Here is a 21,966-nt window from a genome sequence, read left to right on the forward strand (position 1 = left end):
ACTCTCGTAGTTTTGAAACCCAGTCAGATAGCAGGGATGATACTTTAAGCTGCCTCTTCCCAAACTTTCACACCACACCAGGGAAACCACATGTCGGAAAAATTAAAGAAAAATTTCAATTTACTCAAATTTTTACGTTGATTTAACATTGATGAACGAAATAACCGTTAAAAAGTTGTGGCAAGGAAAATAGGATTTATTTATTTTTCTCTGAAAAATGATTTGTCGATAAAACTTTTGGATTTTGAAGTGGAATGAATTATTCCATCTTAATGTAAATCCAAGTTTTATGAATATCTTTTAGTAAGTCTTCTTATTTTAAGTTAAGTCAAAGGTCATTTGGATATTCACGAACAATAACAATACAAGGATAAATGGCATCCAAGGATGAGTGTTGGTTTTACTAACTCCAGGATCGGCCATACAACACTGATGAGCTTAAGCCAAAGCATAAATCAGCCCTTATAAATAGAGTGCTTATCATGTTATTTCAAACAGTCACTGGAGAAAATTCACGAAAGAATGATTTGTCCTTTTTTTCTCATAATAAATATTAATATGCATAATGTACTGATTCTCAATGTATTATTATGGAAAAATACTAATATATAAATACGACTTAATGCACGTTTTTAGAAAAGTTGTTTCTTTTCCACGCAAATTAAATACTAATTGGTTAGTTATAAAATGTCCAATTTTTTTCATAGTAAATTTCTTTATATGTTGGTGAATGTATAAATATGCATTGCAATAATACGTATATGAATTTTCATTAATGGAAACAGCCACATTTTTACTGGACCGGGCTACTTGATCACGTTTAGCTTTAAAAAGGCATTCAATACCTAAAATATTTTTTCGTGTCACTTTATAGAATTTACATTCCTATCCCTTTCCCTCTCTGACATTAGACCACTGGTCTTTGACATAAGAATTGCCACACTTTTGATCCCTTCAATCACACCATATTAAGCATGATCGAACACCAACACTCAGCTAGCTGTAAGCAGAGATATCATCTCGAGGCGGCCCGAACAACGTCTACACAGAGGGAGCGGTGCCCAAAATAGGTCCTTGCCTCTTAAAAGGGCCAACAGACCCGATCTTCGGTTTCGTCAAGAAAGTCCCTGCGGTATACAATAGAATCGAAACTTTCTCCCCACGAGAGGGATGTTTGCTAGAGGCGGAAGCAAATGAAAAAAGCCTGCTGGCACAGTTAAGTGCAAGATATAGACATTCCTCTCGTTTGAAAAAGAGTGCCAGGATTGACTCGGATTTCCCGGCAGCCAGACTGGATTTCTTGTTAAAGGAGGCATTTGATTTTTTGGATTAAAACAGGATGATTCACGAGAACATTATAATTGAGGTCGGAAGGAGAAAGCCCTGGGGAAGGAAAAGAAATGGAATAGCAACATTTAGATGAACTGAAAAATTGGCAAACGAATGACTGAAAATTGAAAAATTTTCAAATGGCAGTGCTCCCAGTGCGAGGAAATTTCTTTAAAGAAATATTCTTGAGCTTTATGCTGAAATTATCTGTTTCATCTTTAAGAAAACTGGGAACATTTGTATTTTCGAGATAATTGATTTTTAAAATTTTAGTCCAAAGACGGCATTTTACTGATTACAGTAATATATAATTTGTATTGTTTAGAAAAATGGAAAGTTTATATATTATCCTTTAACAATGAAATTAGCAGAAGCTTTTATTTTAAAGAGAGGTTTTCCCCTTTTTCTCGAAATGCGTTTTCTTCAAATTTTGGATATTGCAACCGTATTAGATTTTATACAACGATATTTACAAACATTATGCATCTGTTAAATTCATTTTTATTTTTCATGCACAGTCATATTAATTTTTAGAGATTAATTGTTATATGTCATATGTTTTTTAGATTTTTCAAGTGACACGACATTTATTCTTTTTTTTTCTTTTGAAATTTTTATTATTAGCATATTTAAATGAAAATAAGTGCATTGTAATTGTGAAATATAGGCTCATATATTATATCAATTTTGGGATGATTTTAATCTGTGGATATCAACTTCAAAACCACCGTATCTCAACACATATTCGACTTACCATTTAAAAATGAATAATTTAAGAAATAAGTATTTTCCTGTTTTATAATTGAAATAAATTATTCCCTCCGTATGCCTTAAATTTTCTATCAGATATTAAATTTTACTTGGGAAAAAAATTCAGTTTATTTACATCTGAGATATCGGCAATTTCCATTGGCGAGAACTTTCCAGTTCCCTTAAATAATGAAACATATTAAAATGAAAAAATACAAATATCAGAATGAAACAAATTATTTGAGCGCAATTATGCTTTTGAGAATCAATTATAATGAATACATTTGAGATGATTACTTTCTATTCTACTTTCATAAAGTAGAATAGAAAAAAAAATTGAATGTTAATTGCTGCAAATTTTTATTGCATTATTAGTAGCATGTTGCACAATTTGTGACTTCAATACAGTTTTGCATTACGGTCAATGTAATCTTTGGTACTGTGGAAAGTACTGCGGAATTTATTTGTTAATTGCAAAAATTGAGCCAATTTTGATGAAATGACCGCTTTTTTTGATTAATGAGAACAGTCCTGTTTTTCGAATTTTTTTTTAAACACGCTGGGATATTCTTTTTTTTTTATTTATCAATGGATAATTGTAACAAAAAAGATTAAATAGATTTGATTTTTTAAAAAGTTTTCATCTGACGAAGCATTTTTTCTTTTATGATATATTTGGATGATTCCTTTCAGGAAAAATATTAAAAGAAAACTGCTAAATATATTAGCAATGCTTCTTTATCATTTTCAGAACAAAATTTGTTTTAGTAATTAATTATTCTATTGCTCCTGGTCTTATCTTTTTTTTGAAATGTGATTTGTCAAGTTCCGTCTTTAAAGCAATACCTTACAATTTCTATTAAATCAGTGTTATTATAGTCAGAAACCATTTACGTTGATAGTAAAATAGGGAAGCTATGAACGCCGGCTTTGTTCGGGAATGATGCAATATGGCTTTGGGGAATAGAAAGAGCTCTAAGAAATTAAACAACCTTACTTTTAAAAATAGAATTTTATTTCATAAAATATAGATAAACAGAATTAAAATATAATTTTTAAAAATAAATTAATTATTGATAAATTCAGAAAGGTCGTATCCAGATCATATCTCTGGGGGCGTGATTCCTTCTCTAAGAAAATTCCCTATTTAAAATGCCCTGTACTTACTTATACTAAGAAATTTTTCCCCTCTGAATGAATTTTACGAAGAGCATTATTTTCGTTAGTACCAAACGAAATTTATTTTTCAAAAGTACCCAGAAATTGGCACCCCCGTTATTTTTCTTTTGTCTCGGAAGTTTTCTTGGCAAAACAAAAAGACGTTATAAATTGCCCGCCTGAGCTCCTCGAAGAAAGCGAAAAACCGAAATAATCCGCGAGCACAGAGCTTTAAAAATAGAGCTCTTGCCATTAGTGTGTTTCCACATCTGCCGCCGAAAGAAATGAACGCCTGCAATTTATTTCAGTTTATTTTTATTGCTTCAGCGAAAGGGTCAGCTGTTGCACTCGGAGTTTTATTTTCTTTTTCTTTTAAACAAAACGTGTTAGAACTTTTATATCACCAAGCGAAATGTAGAATTCGTAAAAATAATGTTTTCTTTGTTGTGAATCTTTGAAATTTCGTTCGATGTTTTAAGTTGATAATTCTTTATATATCATTCTCTTTTAAAGATTTTTTTGGGCTATCACACAGTTCTTTAATTAGCCTCGAAAACACCGATATCCACAAAAAATGTAATGGAAAAAACAAAGTAAAAGAAGAGTGAAAGTATTTTGATTTTTTAAAATCTTTTTTACTTTTGCATATCGGCCATTGGGGTGGGACATCGGCTCTTAGGGATTGATTGACTTTTAGAAATAATTGATTTATCTTCTAAATTGATTTAATTAAATTAATTTTTAATTTTTAACTAGATCCCAAGATTCTTATATTTTAATATTCTTCAGGGCTTTTTTAACCTTCATTAAATAATTCTCAAAGTTTCTTCATATTATTTAGTTCTTTAGCTATCAAAAATTTTCGATATTTTTTTAAAAAAAGGACACTTCATTTCAAGAGCATTATGCATTTAGATTTTCAATCTTAATGCATAATGTTTGGCACAAACAGTTAAAAATGATTCTTTTAAACAATACAAATAACCTTGTATAAAGGCCAGAGCAACTGAAAACCATATCTTTGAATGTTTAATGTAAGAATAAGTTTGTTTCAAGGTTTAATTTTCATTGAACTATCTTTTTATAAAATCAAAACATGTTGGAAACGCTCATTGAATACATATTTGATTAATCTCTTAATTTTAATGTTTTATTTTCTTGCCTAATATTTTACATACATTTTTTTCATTGCAATTTATCTTTCGTTTTCTTCAAAAAAGGGATAATTTTTTACTAAGACAATAAAACACTAAAACTTAAAAAAAGACTTATTATTTGTAATAATTCTTTTAAAAAGACATAAAATTAAGAAATACATATTCAGCTACATATTTATTTAATATCATGTTTCAATGCATTAGAATGATTTATTATATCTTAAGAATTGCGTTTTATTTATTTTACCGCAAGCATTTTTTTTTTCATTTCCCACTTTAACAATTCAAGAGATAAAATATTTTAAATTTCCTAAAATTTATAAAATAATGAAAGTAATTTATAAATTAAAAAACAAAAACATGTATGATTTTTCAACTTCAAAGAAGACTAATTTTCTTCCACAATTAGGCAGAATATTTTATTACAGCAATGCTCATTTTTTAATGCCAGTATTTTTATATTTTGATGAAACGTATCAATAAAATATAGTATCCGTTGATGCACATTTATAGCATAAGAAACCGAAAATGTGTTCTAAATATTTCTGTCAGGATTATGCATCTGTCATATTTTTCAAAAATTATTCTCTGATACAAAGTTTTTTCTCCCCGTGAAATTAAATGTAAATTTAAATAAATTACATGTTAATAAATGAAAAGTGAAAAGAAAGAGTATTATGAATTACATTTAACATTTTATTAGTAGAAAGTAATAACATACATACTAAAATAATAATAAAATCACCAAAAAGATTATTATTTTTACATGCAATTATTAAAAAGAGTTCAATAACGCATTGTTTTCCAAAAGTTTCGACAAAATCGTTAATTCCCTACAATTCAATTTATTTAAATAGAAAAAGAAAAGTTTTAAAAAATAATTTTAGGAATTTTTAGCTAATCCTGAAGTCTTGAAGTTTAAGTTAAGTATATAATTTTCTATCTTTAGTTTTCTATCAATTTTTGGTAAATATCATCAATTCTCCTACCTTTTGCTTTAAAGTAAGTTTACAAAATATTTGGCTCCTCAACAATATAATAAAATTACAATGGCAAGCAATTCTTTTCGCATTTTATAAGAAAAGAGAAAGAAATGAATTCCTGTCTTTATACCAAGTTAGAGAGCATAGTTAGTTTCTAAACTCAAAAATGAAACTGATTAGCAGAAATAATATATCCTATATACGAAACGGGCGACATTTTTCAATATATTATTTCATTCATACTTGAACCATAAGTTGCTGCGCCCAAAGTAAAGAAAGAAAAACAAAACTCAAAAATTTTCTTCTTTTAAATAAAATACAAATAAGTGTCCTACAACAACTTCCGGGTATAGATTACTATTCAGATAGTCATATTATACTAAGCAGATGCTGTCTTTTTTCCCTTCAGTCTGAGCAATAACCACGTAAATGCTGTAGTTTTTGAATTCATGGTAATCCTATATTCACTAAACAGTTAAATATATAATGTAAAAAAAAATATTTTTGAGCTTATCGTGGTCGAAAAGAAGACACTTCTGAATTTTTAAACTTCCCTTTATTCCATTTCGGGAGGCACAATTTATGCACAAGGAAGAAGCGACGCCATACGTCAGTCCACGACACAAGAAAAGAGCAAAAGAGTGAAAAAGAGTTCAAAATATTTTTCTCCAGTGATTTTATACTATGAGATTCGAAGTGGGATTCTTTGACACGTGTCGACTTAGATAAGGGAAATGTAGGCAGCTTTTAAAAGAATTTGCAAAACGTGAAAGATTTTTATCCCTTCTCTTGGAGCGTGTGAAAGTGCTGATTGGAGCAGTTTTACAGAGCTCTTGTAATAATAATAAAATAAAAAAAGGTGGAATCGCAGCAAGAAATAAGAGAATATTTTAGAACTAAGTTAATATGGGTTAAATTAAAATAAAAGAAAAATAATTTGGATCGAATTTAGATTTAGAGATATATTTCATGTATACTGGAGGTAAATGGGATACAGAGCTCTGAAATGGAATCATTGCCATTCTTTTTCTAATTTCTCAGTGTTCAGCAGATTTACTGCTTTTTATTTCTGTGTTGTATTTTCATAATTCAAAAAAGCGTAGGATTTTGTATGAGGTAAATTTCGAAATACAGCAGCTCAAGAGTGTCCAAAAATTTAATATTAATGAAATTAATAAAATTGGAGCAAGAGTAACTTAAGGTGAAAATTGCTACAGTTCATGAATCTTCCATTATTTCATTTAAATCAATCACTGGATAAGTTTAAAGCAAATCTCTAAAGATATATAAACGTCAAAAGAAAATACCTCTAATTTATCATAACTTTTTAAACGTCCCAGTCGACTGGGAAAACGGTTTTTCCCAGTCACATAATTTTTATCTGTTTTTTTCTCTTTTAATATTTAAAGTGAAATAAAAGGGGATTTGAAAGATGATCGATTTTATGCGAAAGAGTTTGTACCCAAATGAAGTGACTAAAGATGTAATACAAACGAAGAATTTTAAGAAATTTTCTTATATTCAGGCTTCATTTCACTAAGAAGAATTTCAACAACAGTGTTCAGTCAAATTTTAATATTTAGTTTGTGATATGAGGACACTTTTGTCCTTGTTGAAGCAACTTAAAAATTCTTTTTAAACAATTAATAAAAGGATTAGAGATGCATAAAATAAGACGAATCATTCATTATTGTCTATTTATAGTAATAATCAGGTTATTTCTATTAATAATTCTTTATGTGTCAAACAATATAAGAGATAATAATAAAGAATTTGCCAATATTTCCAACCACATTTTCAAAGAATCGGAATTAGACGGATGCAGGTAAATTTTATTTCTTAAAAAAAAAAAACACTTATAAAAAATACTTGATGAATTCCCCTTTTTTTAAAAACAATATTTTCTCTATTTTAACAACACGAAAACATTCTTTGCAAACATTTTGGAAAAAGTATCCTATTTTGAGACCTTCGATTCGGTTATTTCAGTTTTGAATGCAATTATTTCAGACAAGGTTCACTCGTACCACTAAACTTGTTGCCCTTGTTTAAGTCAAGCATTCTTGACGTGCTTCACAGGTAATTTGTATCTCTTTCCGAATGTGCCTGCCTCCTTAATTGTAGGTATAGCCAACCTGTTCGCTTACAAAGAGGTTGCTTTGTTCCTTCTCACACGAGACTCCCTAACTAACTCCCTAACATTTATTAATAGCTCAGGTGAGACAGGACTTAGTACAAAGCAGTCGTGTGTTGAAAACGAGAGACTTTGTCCTCTAATGTGACCTTGGCCCACTTATAGACCTAACTGATATTTTGCTGACTCATCTCGCCAACCGAATGTTACTTCTCAAGGTACAGGGTCTGGCGGACGCCGTGAAGCACAAATTTAGATCTAAGCCCCCTTTCCAGGCATGGAAGTGTCTGAAAAGAATTGAGATTTTATCACAGGAATGTAAGGTGGCATTGGAAAGATTTCGGGAATTTTATTCAGCTTGCAAATTAATAGGCACAGAACAGAAAACGATGATCATTGAATTCTATTCTGCCTTCTGTTTGTATATATATACTTGGGCTCATTTGGGAACAGAAGCCTTTATATAAACGTTTGTCAAGATATACAAACCAAGTCTCGTTTTTAAATTCTTTTTGTCCAATTTTTACACGATGAAGCAAACACGTTTCATTAAAAAAAAAAAAAAAAAAAAAAAAAAAAAAAAGAGCATTATTAACAAAATTCAATAACTGGAAAAGTCATCCTTTTCATCGGATATCATATATGTATATAGATAAAATAATACATAGAAATGGATATTGCAATAGATCGAATACAATGATATATGAAAATTAAATTAATACCAGTTTCTAATCGTCAGAATCTGAAGCGAATGGTGTTCTAAAATAGAAATGCTTTCATGAATCTTTTTAATAAAGTACTACGTGATATGGTTTTTATAAAAAAATAAGCATAATTTTAATACTAAGTATATTAATTTTCTATATTTAGTTTTTGAAAAAATGCCATTAAAAATATTTGTTGTGCTAATATCATGATGGAACATTAAAGAATGCTATTTACAATTTATTCAAAATATACTAATATGTTAGCAACACAAATGTTGTTTGTCAATATCATATTATTTAATATACACTATATTACAAATTATTATAAAAATGTTCATCGTCAATCTAAAGCATCTTGTGCTGTTTGGAAAATAATGAAAGAAGGGCATATCAAGAATTTTAGAAATACAGCTAAAATAAGGCTATAAATCAGAATTTAAGGGATATATCCAATGTAAAAAAATGAAGGATTTCAATACCACAATAATTTTTTTCAAGTGCAGTATTTATATGTAATGATTGTGATTACGGTGAGTGCTATAAATACAAAGATTTTTTATGCTTTGGGCATCCTTAGTTATTCCGAATGTATTAGCCACCAATATCCTTGCAAGGAAAAGAATCATTTTTTAAAAACTTTATAATTAAATTTAGAAACAATTATATAAGTTTTCACATTTTTTTTTTGATATCACATTTTTTGTTCTTCCTCCTAATGTAAGCTTTTTTTTTCTATAATTGAATTTTTAATATTATAAATTGAAATAGAATATGATTAATTAATCAATTTTTCTAAAGATGGCAGTTTGTTCAACATAGAGGAGATTACAAAAAAAAAAAAAAAAAAAAATCTTTGAATTTGTGAATAGGAATTACGGAAAAGCATTAAGTATGTAAATCAAAATAAAAATTTTAACGAGATTTCTCGCAAATAATTTTAATCATTTTTTTATTATTATAACATTGTCTGTCTTTCAGGAAAAGGTATTCACTGATTATTGCATTTTAAAAATATTTCTTTTTAAAGAGCGGAAGTCAAGTTTGTTGTTAATAAAAAAATGATTTTAACAACAATGATGGTGATAATCTGTTCGTAATTATTGGAACGAATATGAAGCCAAATCATTTCGCTTATTTTTAAAAAATGGATATCATTTTTTTTTTCATTTTTGATTGGAACAAATTATTTATAACCAATTGATTACCAAGTTTTCAGAGAATGATCTTTATATAATTTTTTTTTTAAAACAACAGTTTAATGTTGATCTTTCAGAAATTTTTTTTTTTTAAACTTAGAAATTTTTTTTAAAAAATTACAAAAGAAAAAAATTTTCAAGTAAATAGTGAAAAAAAAAATTGCGAAATTCAAAGTACGATTTTTTGATTTCGATTAATGAGAAATCATTATGCATAAAAAAAATATCTGTTTGGCAACTGTCATGGATAACAGAAAAAAAATGCAGTTCCTTTAAATTCACATCATTTCAGTTTATTACCTATTGTTAACCTATTGTAAAAACAAATGCTGTTTTAAATCCTGCTGCCATCTAGTGTAGCAAATGAATGTCATTAATGAACACTAAAGCCATTAAGGATGAGGGTTTATCATTTAGTATACTATCTAAATGTCATGAACTTAATAATGTACTAGAGAATTCTTGAGAACATATTATTATTTTTAACAAAAGGGAATATGAAGAGAGCAACAAGAAACGATTCATTTTACAAATTTAAGGAGAAAAAACATTCTCTCTAGCTCACTTTTCTCTCTCTCTCTTTCATATTAGTGACTGAGTATACAATACAGAAGTAATGATAAAAATAAAGATACTGAATTATCTTTTGAATTCAGAAGTATTGATTTAATGTTTCACAAATATTATTTACTCATGAAATGAACGATGTTGATTATTAAAGTAAATATTGTATCATATGTTTCTGCGAGAAATGCATTGCACTGTAATTAGACTAGCTAAATAATTCAAGACATTCGATTTCCTTTGCATCCTGAATTTTCATTTTTCACATATTATTAGCAAAAGAATTTAATTTTTATTTATTATTACTAAGGGAATCAATAACTGTTCTGCGATTTTGTTGTTGTTTCTGATCCCAGATGGTATAGCTGCGCTATACTACCTCTATGAAATCAAAGATCTCTAAAATGTCCAAAAACAACAGCGGATCCCTTAAAATCTCAAAAATCGTAAAATTTAAACATTTAAGAATATGACTGGGAAAAGCTTGATCTGCCTTTCACCAAGGACATTCAGTAAAGATCCTCCGTCCGTACTGGAAGGTGAGGGATTTGGTGTGCCCACTCAAGAAACGAGAGAGAGAGCCGTTTGCTGTTTTCTAGAGATATTCAGACGGTGACACCAACCTGGACTCTTACCAAAGTACCAAGGATGAGCAGGTGGGACTCTCCAAAGTTCACTCGACTCCATCTTTTTGATAGAGGAGATTCCAGAATAAGTTAGTGTTACATCACCATGAAATATATCAGCTGAGGCAGTCTTAGCTAAGTTATCCGCTATCTCATTGCCATTTAAACCAACAAGTGAGGGGACCCATTGAAAATGTATAGAGTATTCAGCGGAGAGCCTGGCAAAAAGGTCTAAGATATTCATGCCAATCTTGTCTCCCACTTTCTTCCAATGAGAAAGGTGCTGTTTTGTTGTACTCCCAAATATTCGCCAATAGCACAGATATATTGCATAATACAGCATTCTACTAAGCAATATTCGCAATACAGTACGAAATTGCTGAATATTGACTATTATAATACAATATTGAACAACATTATGAAATTTGTGCTAATGTTTTAAAAGTCATAAAAATCATATATCATGATCCGCGAACACAGAGTTTTGAATAGCGAGCTCTTTGTATTAGAGTGTACAGTCAAATATTAAATCATATGAATTCCGCCTTATCGGTTTCCAATGAAAAGCTGAAATTCGGTATTAGCCTCGAAAATGCCAAAAAGCGGACTCATTTCCAAGCATACCAAAAAGAGTAGTTGAATTTGCATCTGACAACTTTTTGGTTAGAATATTGATTTGATTAGACTGACCTACTGTGTTACCCTAAGAATGCTTTTATTTAGCAAACACCTCGTGCAATTAAATTTCGTTACCATGTTCCCTGCAGTCCAAAAAGTTAGCTGTAGTTAGTTTAATAGGTTTAAAGTTATTTCATTTCAAGATTGTTGGTATATTAAAACTCAACTTGTAGTTTTATACATTTGAATCTAAATTTTTGTCTTCATCTAAACATTTAATTTTAGTGACAGTTATGATATTATCCAGCAACATTTATCTCACCTTCTTGTATAGTTTTTATTTAATTTCACTCAGAAATTTAAAAATAATTTGAGTAATTAACTTCAATTTCAAATTACATTCCACACATCATTTTTTTAAAAAATGATGTGCTTTAAAATGAATGAAAAAGCCGATCTATTTTCTTTCAATTAAGATTTTTTAATTTGGTTATTGGCAAAATTGTTGTGCTAATAGTTTAAATGGTTTGGCAATGATTTTTAAACAGATATTCTTTTAGGCATAAGAATTCATGCAAAAAATAATTCCCTCATTGCACACAAATTAAAAATTTTATTCGTTGGAACCATTATTTTAACACTTTTAAGTCAATTATCATAGTAATGCATAAAATAAGATCAAAAACTTTTTTTAAAGCTTTTTAAGGATGATGCATATTTAGTTCCACCATATTTTCTTGTAATTCCAATGATGAGATATTTGGAATTAAATTTATATTATGCCTTTCGATCAAACTTTGGACCCTTTAAAGTAAATCTAAGATTTAGCATATAAATAAATAATTTATGAAATGCTAATTTAAATGAATAGAAGATAATAATTGGAATAATCAGATAACATTAACAGATAATTTAAAATTGTTTTATTTTAATTAAAGATTATTTCTCAAAGGTACTAAAATATATTTCTTAATTATTCTTTAGTGTGAAATATTTAAAAACAATTTTTTGCTTTCCCTAAGCATATAAGGCCACATGACAAATAAAACATTTTGCACATTGAATGTTTTGCATGCTTTTTCGTGCAGCGCATCTACTTTCTAGGTAACGTGCTGATAATGGCCTTTTGTTAAATATGAATGCAGAAGATAGTTCACAGAATAAACCATCACGCTTTTAAATTTTTTTTTCAATAAATGGTTCTAAATCTGAACCCTCATGTGTTAAATATTTTGATATAAGTCGTTCAGGAAATAAACTAGCATATTGAAAGAGTTACAATATTCTGAGATAAATTATAGACAAATATATTTAAATATTTTTTAAACTGCATTATAACATCATGAGAATTTATATTTTTTACGAACTAACATTTGAATAATGGCTTTGTTTTAATACAATATGTCGTGCACAGTTTTTTTTTTTTTTTTTTTAGTTTATGCTTCTATTATATAAATCTTTTCCGAAAATTTACTAAGAGAAGTTTGAAAAGCCAAGTATATGTTAGCATGTTGAACATTTTACTGATTTAATTTTATGTTTAAATATATATTAATTTCATGGAAAGGAATTATAAATCTCTATTTTTTCTATTCCAGGACAAAATACGTCTGCTTCAAGAGGATTTAGACTTCGAAAGAGAACTCCGACAAAAAGTAAGAGAAAATTTTGATTATGATATTTATTGTGTGTTTAAAAATTAAAAATGTTATTTTTTGCATCAAAGAAATTAATTTAATTAATGGTAGTTAATTTAGTATTATATTTCTTCTTTTAAATCTAATACTAAATTAGATATTCAAACATTTTTATTTAAAATGATGAAGTTAATAATGATATAACATTAAGAAGGAATCATAATTAAGAATTTCGTTAAAATAATACGAAATAGAAAATGAATAACTTTGATGAAATTTAATATCTTTGGCTTCCATTCTTACTGAAATAATTTATAGGCGACTCAATGAAATAATCTAAATTATTAAAAAACACGCTTTTTATTTTAATGACATTGCTTGTATTTAAATTTAAAAACTTGGCTGTAATGCAGCTCTAACATTCTAATAAAAATTTTAACTTCAATACTTCGACCAATTATCCTTATTTATAAATTTTGCGAGTTTTATTAATTCCTATCAAATATTTAGTTTCAGAAGCAGCTAAATAAATAATGCATTTTGGCAATTAGTTTCCTGGCATCCTATCGGTTGCATGTCGACTGCTTAAATATCTGATCATGGAAATATTATTAAAAACTTATATCAAGACATTTAGCAAGCTTTTGTTAATTTGAAATTTGTTGCTAGAATCTGAATGCAAATTTATTTTACATTTTCCAGTGAATTTTAAAAATTTTAAATAATGCTAGTAAATAAATAAATAGTGATTCAGAAATTCTTGATTTCCCAAATGTAGGACAATATTTATTTAGAATTGTTATTCGTTTTTCTCGACGCTCGGAATTATAAATCAAAAGTATCTTACTTCATATTTGAGACATAATGTCTGTATATGACTATTTAAATATTCTGTGCCCTATAATACAGTACATTTCTTCTTTATCTACCTTTATTTAAATATTATAACTTAACCATAAATACTTTATTTTCCATAATATTGAAATGGTTTTTCTTAATTTCAGCTCGAACGCGAGAAATCCGAAATTACATTCCACTTGATGCAGATCACTGAACGTTTGGAAGAAGCAGAAGGCTCAAGTGAGTCACAGGTAAGATGATTTTGATTTTGATTATTGATATGAAACATGAACAAAAAATTTGTAATGTGACGCACTTTGAAATCACACAAACTTTCATTAAAAAAATTATGGAATCCCTGGCGAAGGATTCTTCAAGCTATGTTTATATTGAAACTTTTCAAAAGAATCAGGGGTGGTACGAGATTTTCCTCAGTTTTCCTCGGTAAGCGAGATGATTTGGATCACTGACTTTTCGTAGTCAATATAGAATTTCTCTTTTCCGTAAGTACATTAGAGTCTCATTCCGTTTAAAATTTGATTCACACATCGATTTCAATTAACCCCCTGGCTGCGTCATTCTTTAAAATCACTATTTAGATACGATGTTTGTAAATAAGTTCAAATATTTTTCCAAGAAAGTGTACTGCTACTATATGTTACACAATAATAATATACTATAATAAAAATCTGTAATCGCAAAAATAAAAACTCTAAACTGTGAAAAACGCAGGATGCAACAGAAAATGGTCTGATTACCAACTCTCGGAAATTGCGGGATACGCAAATGGAGGGTTAATGAGTGAATCAATTTTGAAACTTTCCTGAATATTTTATTCCGTGTAAATTGTTTATATTGCAGTTCTTTAATATTTTCATATTCAAAACTATATCCATCGATATAATGTTTTTTTTTATATTCAAGTTATACTTGTTTTCCACGATGAGTGTACATGGACTCTTAGATTTAGTTTGGTTATGAGTTGGCGTAGAATATAAAATTTACTTACTTGTTTGTGTTATTCTGATTTTCGAATTCACACATACATCAATGTGCATTGATCATACCTAAGTGAACCTTGGGAATATTAAGCCTTTTCAGTTTTGTCTGTAACGATGATAAGCACACATGTTTTGTTCTTGTTAACGAGTTTATACACATGGCTCAAGCCAAAAGAATTTAATAGTTTCCTTTCCTAAGCTGTTTGTGTTAATCTTGAATTATTCTGAGATACGCTTTTTATCCTGTTGAATCATTGTCTTCTGTATGATTAGATATCTTAAAGACTAACCATAAAAGTATAAGAGACTATACCATGGACTGTTGAAAGGATAAAAGATATTTTTTTTCCCATTTGGCTACAAAATGGATGAGAGAATTCCTGTTTTTCCTTTAAATTCACCGAGCAACAGTACGCATATATATGAGATTATTTTTTACTATTTAGTAATATAAAGATTTACATATGAAAGAGGATTTTCTTCTCCTATAACATAAACTCTACATTACTATTACAACATTTTCATGAAATTATAGAAAATATTGGTGAAAATCGTGCGAATATCATTTAAAATCTTTGTATTAATAGGTATGAATTCTACAACTTCTGTGAAAATCAGATATAACTTTTGTAGCAAATAACTGGAATCCCAAAGGTTTTTATCGTATTAATGATCGTACTATTTTATCATTTTAATTGAAAGTGATTTCATGCATCCTTTTTAGGTGGAGATGAACAAGAAGCGCGATTCCGAGCTTTCAAAGCTGAGGAAACTGCTGGAGGACGTTCACTTGGAGAGCGAGGAAACTGCTCACCATCTGAGGAAGAAGCACCAGGAGGCCATCGCTGAGATGCAGGATCAGCTGGACATCGCCAACAAGAACAGGCAGAGGTCAGTGCCCATCATCTCATGTAGAACCATTAAGTGGGACACAGATTGCTATGAATAATTCAGAGGGAGCAAAACCAGTTTTTAAAATTTCAAATAGTTCATTTATGCAAATTACTTTTTTAGAGATTTTATAATAATTGCCAAATCAAAATGCAGGACGAAAAGTAGCAAAATTAAACTGTACAGGATGTGGAAAAGAAAAACAGCACTTTCTATTTATACGTATGTATATCTGCTTACACACACACACACACATACACACACACGGCCAACCCCCCCCCTCCACACACACACTAAGCATTTTTAAGCCCTTATCACAAGGTGTTAAATTTCATATATTGATTTCGTAATGTCACGTGATGCGGAAATTTATATGCAGTAAATGAATGGCATGCGAGTTCGTCAATGACACTGATAAAACACTCCATATATTTATTTAAAAAAACACTTTTTTGCATAAACGATTGTAATAAGCAGTAAGTTTACTAAAATTTAAAAGAGTTTATCTAGTATTTACATTTTTGCTGAAAATAATGAATAGCGCTTTGGAGTTTATTTTTTAATGATAAAAAACATACATTTGATCGAAAAAGTTGTAAGAAGTTCCACTAATACACATTTAATTGATATTTTATAAATAAAAATTCATAGGGTCGAAAGATATCTGGATGCATTATTAATTTATTGAAATGGAATTCATTTAGGAAAAAGTTATTAGTTGAATGAATTGAAAGATTTTGATAAATGTTTGAAAATGTCTCTTTTTTACCAAAGAAGGAAAAGAACATAGAAATTTATTCGTCTCAGTTTTTACATTTTTCTTAAAATAATATAAAAATTTAATTAATTCTAATCTATTCCTTTCTGAATTTCCAAATAAAAGCATAAGTAAAGAAAAAAAATCTCCCTTTTTATCAGTGCGTTATTATTTTTTTAGATTTTTTTTTCTGATGGCTCATTAGAAGAAATTCGTTTATTTGCTGTAAGACATAACTTCGTTTACGTAATCTTCCCCGCAACAGTGCAATAATCGACTGAAGACAAATGTTCGAATCAAAGAATGCAGGAATAGAACGAACACTTATAATGCTTGATTTAATACTTTGCTACTTGAAGAATTCAGATGAATTTAACAAATAAAATATATTAGTTGTCGTTGCAAAAAATACTTCTTGCCTGACATTTTATAAAAGTAAGTGAACAGGATTAATAAAGTTTTAGATTTATATATTCTGAAATATTTTAGTACTTTGGGAAATCCTGACATTTATTAGAATTTTACCAGTTTTTTTTAACAAGAAATAGAATGACATAAAATCAACAAATGTTGACAAATTAAAAAAATAAAAAATAAAATGATATATATAACATTTATAAGCGATGAATATGTACGGTAGTTGCAAATTAAGAGAAAAATGAAGTATTTTCTACACACTTGATTTTGCCGAATCCAGTTTTTTACTCGGCCTGACTTATATTTTAATATAAATATTATTGCACTAGCTTTATCACAGCGTGTTTTTAAAATTGATTTCACAGCAGATTAAAGAACCTTTGTTATTTCATTTTTCATAGTTAGATGTTAATTTTTTCTCAGTGTATTTCATTTTCGCCTTATTTGTAATGTGTAACTTATAATCAAGTAAAACAAAGAGCTTGTTACATTAATGAAAGTATTTTCAATGATAACTCTTTTATTTCCTATATTAATTTTTATTCTCTTTTTTTTCAGAGTTGAGAAAGAGAAGCAGAAGTTTCAATCTGAAGTTTACGATCTTTTGGCTCAAGTAGAAAGTGCACAAAAAGAAAGGGTAATAAGCAAAGAAACACAAAACTTGTTTATCATTCTACCATATATCATTTTTTTCCATAAATTTCGAAAAATGTTCATTCTTAGAACACATTTTAGTCTGAAAAATGCCAAAGAAACGGCATTCTAAGAATTTTTATGAGCATTTAGATTCATTTAAAACATTCTTAATGAAATTTCATTGTTAAATAGTTCAATCCAAATTTATATATACATATAAATCTGTACTATCGATAGTTATTTATTTTTTAGTTTGATACAATTATCTGAAATTATTATTATATAATAAGAGAATTAATGTATTTTTTGATTAAAACATTTCGTATAAGATAATGCCATAATTACATGCTATAAACGGTCCTTTGTCACGTATCATAATTAAATGTTTATTAGTTATTAAATGGTCATCATAATCATTAGACGTATATCCCTCAAATATATGAGGTAGAATGGATCCAAAATTCATCAAATTTTTAACGATTAGAAATCTTTTAGATACCAGAATAAGGAGTGAGATTTTAATACCCGCATTCGGGGACAATTTCATCATTTATCTGTCCATTCATTCTTTATTTCCAAAATGTACTCTGATGCAATTGAGTCTTACAAGATTTTGGGTTCCAACTTTATATTTGACAGATTTTATTTATGAAATATATTATATATTTATTTTAATATTCTTGTAGAAGATAAACCATCTTCGAAGATTTTTTTGTCCCTATTCAACACAGTTCACTCCTTCTTAACAGCAGTTTTTAATAGTTCGAGCTGAAGAACTTATGATCCTAGAGCCATACATATTCTGGAAGTTATTATTGTCTTAAATGTTGCTCAATTGTCATCGAGAAAACTGACAATTTAGTCGTTCCCTCTCTGGATGTTATGGAACTAGACTCATTTGGAGGATTCATATATACAGCATAGAAAATAGAAAGGCTATTGAAATCACACGATTTTAATGTCATCACAATTTAATGGCTAAAAACACTTTGAGGGAATTAAATATGACGATCAAGGTCTCTGTAAGAAATTTAACTGAAATTAAACTCATATGTTCCTGGCTAATGAGTTGTTCCCCAAGAGTGGTTAGCAATACAGATGTTCCAAAAAATTAAACAATCAAAGAGCCGCAAATAAACAATTAGCAACATTTTAATCAACATTTCTCTAATACCATAATTAATTGCAAACTAAATAACTACTTCTACAATTTTTTTTGAAGCTTTTGACATCTAGTCAGTACCTCGTAAGCAAATAATAATAATTGCAAATAAATAATTTAAATAAGCAAGAGCCTTAAATTATAAACTTATACTCTAAAAAGATGAAAAAATGTTATTTCTCTATTACAACGAAACTCTAGCTCAAATACCGGTCAGAGATAGGAAAAAGGGTCTAAGTCAATACATTTACATTTTTATATCCGAGTAAATTTTACAGATAGAGGCATGAAACTGCGTGTACTTATCGATAAGTATAAGAAAAAAATCTTTCTACTCATTGACACTTTTTCCCAATGAAGGGAGGGGGCGCTATATAAAAATTTAATTTTTCTAATTTTTTTTATTATTCCTCTCTACAGAAACAAAAAAAAACCTTTATATATTTGAGTATCTTATTTGATGAAACTTTGCAATTGCCTAATAAGTTTAGTTTGGATAGTTAAGAGAATAAACTGCCCTTCTAGTTTTTTGGAACGTCCTGTATATGTGGAGGATTGAATTATACACTCACATGAAGTTATAATTGTATGAGAGAATTAGATGAAGTAATCTTGTTATAATTATTCTGCTTTTGCAGTTGACCGCCCAAAAGACTGTCGAGAAGCTGGAGGTGACCATCCATGAGATGAACGTACGCATCGAAGAGCTGAACCGCACGGTAACCGAGGTGACGGCCCAAAGGTCTCGCCTCAGCTCCGAGAACTCTGACCTCATGAAGGAGGTGCAGGAGCTGAAGGTCTCACTCGACAACACCAACCACATCAAGACCCAGATTGCCACCCAACTGGAGGACCTCAGGAGGAAGTACGAAGATGAAGAAAGGGTGAGTCTTGGAATTTTAGCCGATCTGTCAGCGAATCTTGCATATCTTTTATTCACTTATTTTAAGAAAATGCACATTACAGAGACCACAGTCAGATTATTGCATGATGCAAAATAAAAACCGAAGAATAGACAAAATTTTCAAATTTATAATTACCAATATATGTCATTAGAAATTAAATTTTATGTAAAACAAATAGCATCTAATTCAATAGGTGAATTGGTGAGATGTAAACGAAGTTTAAAGTTTTGATAAAAAGAATATATTAAACATCGTTATTTTTGAATATACGAATGCTAAATTTCTGAATATTTAGAAGATATTTTACAGAGGCATTAATTTAACAAATTGACTATAAAAATAATATATTTAAAAAAATCCAACTCCAAATATATATTTTTAAAAATTTTAAAGCATCAGATGATGTTTAAAAAACTTTTTAAATGTGACAAATATCATTTATAAATAAAATAAAAGGCAAGAGCTCGATGTAAAAGTTTTGTTGTATACATGAGGTATTTGCTATTTTTATCAAAGGCAGCATTTTAAAATTAAGTGAAAAGTTTTCAATTATTTAAATAAAGGAACGGTGAGATAAATAGATTAATTTTACGAAAATAATTTCTAATATGCTTGCAATTAATAAATGCTATACATGTGTTTGTTAGCGAGACATCGATTATGGATATTGAGATTGTAAAACTGAATAATTTTGTTGATAAGGAAAGTTTAATATTTAGTAAAAGATTAAAATCTTTATTTTTGATTAGATATATGTGTAAAAATAAAAAAAGGGAGAATAGAACAATAAAATTTTGAAAGAAGAGATGATAACGAGTTTTATTGAATTTATTTGATGCAATAACTTACACTTGGCGTCATGACAAAGAATCAAAGGCAAGAAATTAATCTTTTTCTCCACAATAAAGAACATCTCGAATTTCTCTTATCTTCATTCAGTTTTGCTTGACAATATGTTTGTAGGCGTCTGTTTTGTCTTTTTACCTCTATTCTTTTATGAGCTTGAGTGAACTAATTATCTTTTCCCTATTTAATAACTATATGCTTTTTAATATAAATAGTTTCAGAGCAGACATTCCATCCATATTTCTAAAGATAAGCGCAAATCTATACATATATTTATATAATACAATAAAAATGCATCTAATGCACTGATATACAGATCTAAGCACTAAACAGAAGATACATCTTTCATAAATGATGAGGCAGCTTATCATTGCAATGATGTTGTGATTCGAATCCCATATTTTATCATTAAAATTACTTAACAGATGAAGCTGACTGATTTATTAATCATTTTTTCTAATTCAGATGACACAGATATTTAGATGATCTGTCGAGAGGATCTAATCAGGAGTGTACTAGTGCATTTGCGATGTGGCATAAATCACAGCAAGAGAAAAAAATAACAGGAAATTATGATCAAATAAAAGAAAATAAATAAATCGACCAAGATTATTCAAGAATTGTTCGTGAAAATATATGCACGTTTTAACAGCTCCAAATGATGTTTGAAAAAAGCAATGAAAATAATTTTTTACTTTTGATAATAAAGCTTAATTTTTCTGCAATGCTTCTGTCCTGCTATTCAAAATCTCAACTATTGTTTTTAAATCATAGAATCGAAGGATCAGAATCACAGTTTAATAATTCTAATTCGATTGAAAACTTGAAATATGCTTCTTTTAAATATTTTCTTACAGCTTTTTTTGTCACTAAGATGAATAACAAAGACAATTTATTTACTGCTTTTTTGTGGTTTAAAAAATTATGAAGCATTGTTTGTATTCAAAATTAAAATTTCAGTGATTTCAATTAAAATTTCAAAAGTGCTTTTTTATCCTTTAACTTAAGCAGACATTTACTTTTTATCTGTTACTAAGATTTCAAGAAAGCTAAAGATTGTACTCTTCACAATAAACAAATAACCAACCTCTATTGTCAAAATTCACCAACTTTTTTGGTACTGCTAACTATATTTAGACGTAAATATTTACAATGATTTTGTTGCTAATTCTTTTAAAAATCTACGAAACTTTTATAAACATTAATATATTTCCAAAATTCTATTATGACATATTCATTTATTGCTTTAATAGCTTAATGGGAAAGAAATCAAGCACTGCTTCATGTTTGGAAAGTTTTCAGTTTTGAAATGTGATGTACAATTGAATCGTAGTTCAACATTATTAAGCAATATAGTAAATATTATTTTTTCTTTTTGCAGAGACGTTCTGCCCTGGAACAAACAGTACACACTTTGGAGATGGAAGTCGAATCATACAAGGTTCAGTTGGATGAGGAGACAGAGATGAAGATCGACCTTGAAAGACAACTGGTCAAGGTTAATGGAGAGTGCGCCACCTACAAGACAAAATATGAAACAGAATGCCTGGCTCATGCTGATGAGGTTGAAGAGCTTAGGTAATGGAATTTCTATCTACAGAAAGCATTGTGGATCGCATAGAAAAACATTAGAACACAAAAATACTCAAAAA

General features: G+C 28.7%; 1 protein-coding gene across 2 annotated transcripts in view; it reads left to right on the top strand.

The window, feature by feature from the left end:
• Window positions 1-21,966, top strand: part of LOC129968168 (paramyosin-like) — a 70,452-nt gene that overhangs the window by 13,260 nt on the left and 35,226 nt on the right. For both annotated transcript variants that reach the window (XM_056081994.1, XM_056081993.1), the window contains exons 2-7: window positions 12,821-12,877; window positions 13,864-13,950; window positions 15,425-15,591; window positions 17,324-17,402; window positions 19,202-19,447; window positions 21,696-21,892. In XM_056081994.1, the coding sequence (XP_055937969.1) occupies window positions 13,900-13,950; window positions 15,425-15,591; window positions 17,324-17,402; window positions 19,202-19,447; window positions 21,696-21,892 (740 nt within the window). In that variant the 5' untranslated portion in view covers window positions 12,821-12,877; window positions 13,864-13,899. The remainder of the gene's footprint in view (window positions 1-12,820; window positions 12,878-13,863; window positions 13,951-15,424; window positions 15,592-17,323; window positions 17,403-19,201; window positions 19,448-21,695; window positions 21,893-21,966) is intronic.

The sequence above is a fragment of the Argiope bruennichi genome, chromosome 5 (genome assembly GCF_947563725.1).
Source record: "Argiope bruennichi chromosome 5, qqArgBrue1.1, whole genome shotgun sequence".
NCBI classification, from domain to species: Eukaryota; Metazoa; Arthropoda; class Arachnida; order Araneae; family Araneidae; genus Argiope; species Argiope bruennichi.